This window comes from Phocoena phocoena, chromosome 18 (assembly GCF_963924675.1).
Source record: "Phocoena phocoena chromosome 18, mPhoPho1.1, whole genome shotgun sequence".
Classification (NCBI taxonomy): domain Eukaryota; kingdom Metazoa; phylum Chordata; class Mammalia; order Artiodactyla; family Phocoenidae; genus Phocoena; species Phocoena phocoena.
Window position 1 is genome coordinate 52,646,949 of NC_089236.1, and position 6,000 is coordinate 52,652,948.

Consider the following 6,000-nt stretch of genomic DNA (forward strand, 5'->3'; position numbering starts at 1 on the left):
AGTTTATGTTAAATTTGTGATTCAGTTTTTTCCTTGGAGAAAAGGATTTATAAAATTTAAAAATCTCTGCCAAACAGTTCACTGTTTTTTAATGTGAAATAGTGCACAATGGTGGGCCAGTATATTGATGAAGTTCTTAAGGGTTCTTACCCAGAGAGCGCTCCCTTCATTTCACAGATTCTGCTGCTGTTATCAAGGTAGTACTTGCTGAGTGGTTACTCAGCCATTGTAAGGCTTTATGTGGATTAACTCGTTTCGTCTTCCCACTGACCCTATGAGATAAATGTCATGATGAAAATTATTTAAGAAATATGTCTGTAATAAGCTGTTTGTGCCTACCGATGCCACCTGTCTTCCCTTTTATAATCACTATAATTACTGCTATTAAATTGTCCCCCCCCCCATTTTTTTTTTTTTGCGGTACGCGGGCCTCTCACTGTTGTGGCCTCTCCCGTTGCGGAGCACAGGCTCCGGACGCGCAGGCTCAGCGGCCATGGCTCACGGGCCCAGCCGCTCCGCGGCATGTGGGATCTTCCCAGACCAGGGCACAAACCCGTGTCCCCTGCATCGGCGGGTGGACTCTCAACCACTGCGCCACCAGGGAAGCCCTGTCCCATTGTTTTATCCTCATGAAAGCATCCCCAGTGCAACCATCAAGAAATCCTAATGTCTTCCAAGCAAGCAAGGAAGAAATCCTGTGAGAACTCAGAGATGCTCAAATTTGTTAAAGGAAAGAAGGTTGTTGTTCCAGCTGGCTTCTAAATATAGTCAGGCACTCAAAAATGTTGCTGCTGATTGACAGAGAAGGAGATGCTTGTCGAGAAGTAGAATTTTCCAATACTAAATGCAGTCTGGAACTCGTATTTCATTTATCTACATGCATATATGTAGATAAATTTCTATACATGTAAAACCTTTCAACAGTATCAGCTGCTTTGAACATAACACACTTGTACATAGTAGTAGGCGTTATCTCATGTGAGCGTTCTTTGTTCTAGTTCCATCACCGGGGCAGCTTCAGCACAGAATCCACAGCGTGGGACATTTCCCAGTGTCTGTCCGGCAGCCTCTTAAAGCCACAGCCTACGTGAGTCCAACCGTTCAAGGCAGCAGTAACATGCCTTTGTCCAACGGCTTACAGTTATACTCCAACACGGGGATCCCTGCCCCCAACAAAGCTGCAGCTTCTGGGATAGTGGGCCGCAGCGCACTCCCAAGACCTTCATTGGCAATAAATGGGAGTAACCTGCCTCGAAGCAAAATTGCACAGCCTGTCAGAAGGTAAGGACCTTTGCTCGTTCGTCTGCAGTCTGCACTTAGAAACTGCCCCGGGAACCATCCTGACTTTGCCTTTGTCTAACCCTGGTAGGTCACTCTGCCCCTTCTGGCCTGACTCACGACCTCCTGCCTCTGCGTTCAATACCTCTTTAAGCAATTTGTAATCAAAATGGGCAAAAATGTCATTAGGTACATGCACATGCACACCCTCCCCCAACAGTCATGATTTTAAAAGCATCTTAGTGATATTTAACTGGGGCTTTATTAGCTTATGTTGGTGTAAGTTTGGTATGTTCCAGGTAGAATTTTTTTTTTTTTCTTTCAACATTCCAGCCTGCTTGCAGGGCACCTGTTCGATGATCTTATGGTTGTGACGTGCCCTTCTTGAACTGGATCTCCTGGAGTGTCTTATGGTTAAAAACAATTCCATAAAAGCGAGTTGAGGACAGAGTAGAAGATGAGAAAATGGAGGCAGTAAATCAGCTCTTACAGGAAATTAGGATTTGGAGGAGGAGAGGGAGGGAACCATGGTAAAAGTGTGAAAAGGATGTGAGAACAAGTAATTTTTCTTTATGCATCGGGTAGCTACAAATAGTTTTTACTTTCTGATAAACAGGTGCTCAGATCAAAAACAAATTCAGAGACTATTGTAAAACAAACACAGAAAAGTAAATAATCCTACTATCCGGATAGAAATCATTTTGGTGCTTGTTTGTTCAATGCCAGGCTGTGTTGCAGTTGTGGCTGAATAGAATCACGTAATTTGACGTGTGTAGGTCACTGTGGACAGTCCATTTATCCTCACATAATTTGACGTGTGTAGGTCACTGTGGACAGTCCATTTACCCTCGGATATATGTCTTCAAACTAACCTCTTGGAAGGGCTGTCACTGCCAGACAATGAGAGGGTCTGTTTCCACAGACTTAGGCAAACATTGGGTATTATCATTCTTTTTAAATTCTCAGCCAATATAATAGGCAAATCTTTGATTATTTGTAAGACAGAATAACATGAAGAAATTTTCAATTTGTATTCAATGAAGTAACCACTTATGTTTTGGGGCCATTTTTCTCCCGAGTTTATCTGTTTCTGATTTTAAAATATTCTTTATACACTAAGGGTATTGATCATTTCCCACTTAGGTTGCAAGTCTGCTTGTGCACATACAACATGCGTGGCAACGTGCCGAGAACTGGGCTTTCCATTAGATGAGCATGTTGAAGGCCCAGAAATACAAGGCACACTTGGGAAGGTGCCAGCACGTTGTCACTGCTGGAGTGGCGGAGAGTAGATCAAAGTAAGTGATGGGACTCGTGGGATTACTTACAAGCCGTGTCCTTTTTTCATTCCTTTATAGTTTCCTTCAGCCTCCAAAGCCTCTGTCTTCACTCAGCACTCTGAGGGATGGAAACTGGAGAGATGGTTGCTACTGATGCAGTTCTATGTACGTTTGAACAGCTGGAAAGAAGTGGAAATGAGGGTCGTGTTACCTAGCTGGCTGGGTAACAGCGGGTGTCGGGATATTCTTTCCCTTCTGCGTTTTAACATATTTACTGCATTGTTTTTCAATGGACCAATCACCAGAGACTAATTATTGCACTTAAATATTTGCCTGAGATACTGCAGCGTTCACAAATCCATGGTTGCAGTATTGTGACACTTAGAGCTAGGAAGTTTTTGTAGAACTGATATGTACCTGAATCCTTTTTGAGAGAATTGAGATGTATCCATAATGCTTTCTTTGCCATCTGAGTTTCTTAAAGTAACTTGTTCAATTTACTTACGTGTTCTAAACATCTTCCCATTACGTGTTCTGTATTTTAATACACTGCATCTTTACAACCAGGTTCTATAATGTATGCTTTGAAATTCACTTTTTTATAGTTTACAGGAATTTTATTTTTTGTGCCTATTTCTTTTTACACCTATGTGAACCACTATGGAACAACTTAAATTTTGTGCCATAAAAATATTTTTGTGGTAAGGTACTATTTTTTTAGCTCTAGGGATATATCAGCAAAAATCCATCATAACACTTTGAGAGACATAAAGTTATGTTGAATGAGCACAATGTAATCTGAAGCATTGAACACTGAGACAGCCAGACAACAGAGTGAAATGGTCTTGTTGTTTTCATTGTTAATTTATTGTCATACGTGGGTTTCATATTTATAATGGCATCACAAGCGCATTGCACTTAATACCTGCAATGTTTGCTACTGTACTACAATTGATTTTCAATACTTTTACAGAAGATGAAACTGTAACATTTTATTAATAATGCTTCTGGAAATGAACGCATTTTAAAGCAAATAAATCTTTTTGATAGACCTTTTACAAAATCCATTTGCACTAATGAATGCTTTCTTAGGGTATATGACTTAATATTTGTTACTGTGTACACCGCTGTTTTGGAATGTTCAGAAATAAAGACTATTTCAGCAGTATCAGGTCACGCATGGATATGCAGCATAAACAGAACGAATACCACGCCTGCGTTTCACCACGACTGTGAAAGTGTTGTCATTGTTCTGCTCTTGTACCTGAGGCGAGTAGGCAGAATATTCGCATTTGTAAACAATTCTCTCTCTCTGAAATGCTTGGGAGAAGAGATGTGAGGTTTTAGTTCTGCAGTGGGGTTTCGGTACCACTTAGGATGGTCACTAGAACCCAAGGAGCCTCTTGCCCAGAAACCCATTTGTGGAAGAATACTGTCAGTGGCGATTCCAATATTTTATGGGGGTTGAACTTGAAGTATTTCTTTTCCCAGCGTCAGTAAAATAGCAAAGTATTATCATTAGTCTACACTATATTTGATGTACATTGGAAAACTTTTCACCTCAAGTTGCTATGGAAACGTTAGGTAAAAGGTGTCAATGTTAAGTTTTAAAACAGTTCTCCTGAAGGTCATTAGGGATTTTTATTTTTAAGAAATGTGCCTTTCTACATAGTTCCATGGGGAACTAAAAGACTGGCTTTTAATTAGCCTGTCCTTTAAATGAAATGTGGGCTAGAGGAGGTGAGGTATCAAAGGAGAAGTGATACTTATTGAGCACTTTGTTAGTGACAAGCACTTTCTTAGTCACTTTGCTAGTGACTGTGCTAGAAATTTTTTATATATTTATTTGTCTAATTATTAACAATCACCTCCTATTACCACCATTTAAAAAGTAAAGACCCTGAGCCCAAGGGATGTGACATTAACCTAGGGTAAACATCTAGCTAGTAAATAGTGAAGCTGACTTTTGAATCCAGGTGTATCTGATCTCAAAAGTCTGTTTTTGCCACTAGTGTGCTCTTCCTATGAACATATGTAGTTCAGTTAGTACATTTTTTAAAAATGAGTTTATATTCTGAGAAGGTGAAAGGATTCAACTCATTTGCAAATCAAGTATTTCATTTAAATTCAAAAAAGTCTGTTCAGCCCTTGGAATAAAAACCAAAGATCCCTGTATCTTGGAATTTACATTCTAGTTAGTAGAGAGACAGTAAACCACATACAAGTAAGTAAATCACAGTACAGGTCTTAAGTGCTATGGCAAAAAAAGAAAAGGAGATGAAAGTAAGTAAGGGGGGAGGTGAGAAAATGGAGCTGGGGAGAGATCACAGTATTAAGTAGGATCATCTGGGTAGATCTCACTAAGAAGGTGACACCTGAACAAAGACAAAGTGGTGTTGGCGATTATTTTCACAGTTCTCCCCAGGATGGTAGTAACATTTATTCTAGATGCATAGGAGAGAATTTAATATATTGCATCAATAGATGCCCTAGGGTATGGTCCGCACATCAGCATCTCTTGGAAACTTATTAGAAAATGCAGATCCTCAGGCACACCCCACACCTATTGAATCAGCCATCTAGGTGATTTACAGAGCCCCCTTTGAGAAAAGCTGCTGGAAAGGAGGGAGCAGCCTAGGCAACGGCTTAGGGCAGAGCGTGCCTGGGGTGTTTGAGGAAGAGCAAGGAGGCCATTGTGGCTGCAAGCAGAGGGAACAAGGAGGGAAGCAGTAGAGATGAGGTCCAAAGGGAGACAGGGAAAGATCACGTAGGGCATGTGGGCCACAATAAGGCTTTGATTTTACTCTGGAAATGGGAGCTATTCATGGTTTTGAGCAGCAGAGTTTATGATTTGACTTTTTAAAAGCATCACTCGCATTTGGTGAGAATAGACTCTTAAGAAATGAAGATGCCGTGAAGGTGACAGGATAGCAATGGAGGAGATAGAAATGGTCAGATTCAGGCTGTCTTCTAAAACTACAGCTATCAGGATTTCTTTATGGATTGGATATAGTGTGTTAGAGACCAAAAGAAAAACTCCAGGTGTTTTGGGCTGGCAACTAAAAGGATGGAGCTCCTCCAACAGAGACGGGGAAGCTGTGGGTGGAGTAGGCTGGAAAACCATGATTCTGGCTGAGCTCAGTTATGCTCTCTAGGGAGTTCCCTGGCAGTCCGGTGGCTAGGACTCGGTGCTTTCACTGCCGGGGCCTGGGTTCGATCCCTGGTCAGGGAACTAGGATCCCATAAACCATGTGACACATTCTAAAAAAAAAAAAAAGTTACGCCTTCTATCTCACGTGCATTCCTCACACTGTAACAAACCAGGACTCATATAGGAAAAGCGATCCTGAGATGCTTAGTTCTGCAACATGAAAGGGAGCTATGGTGCTGAGTTAACACAGACAGTCTAGCCTGGCTGACATTTGTATTAGTTAGCTATTGC

The 6,000-nt window shown here is 41.2% G+C and overlaps 1 protein-coding gene across 3 annotated transcripts in view; it reads left to right on the forward strand.

The window, feature by feature from the left end:
* SLAIN1 (SLAIN motif family member 1) overlaps positions 1 to 3,621 on the forward strand; it is a 60,005-nt gene extending 56,384 nt beyond the window's left edge. For 2 of the 3 annotated variants that reach the window (XM_065896132.1, XM_065896133.1), the window contains 2 exons: positions 999 to 1,281; positions 2,637 to 3,621. In XM_065896132.1, the coding sequence (XP_065752204.1) occupies positions 999 to 1,281; positions 2,637 to 2,712 (359 nt within the window). In that variant the 3' untranslated portion in view covers positions 2,713 to 3,621. The remainder of the gene's footprint in view (positions 1 to 998; positions 1,282 to 2,636) is intronic. The other variant, XM_065896134.1, reaches the window with a different exon arrangement.
* The last annotated feature ends 2,379 nt before the right edge of the window (positions 3,622 to 6,000 follow it).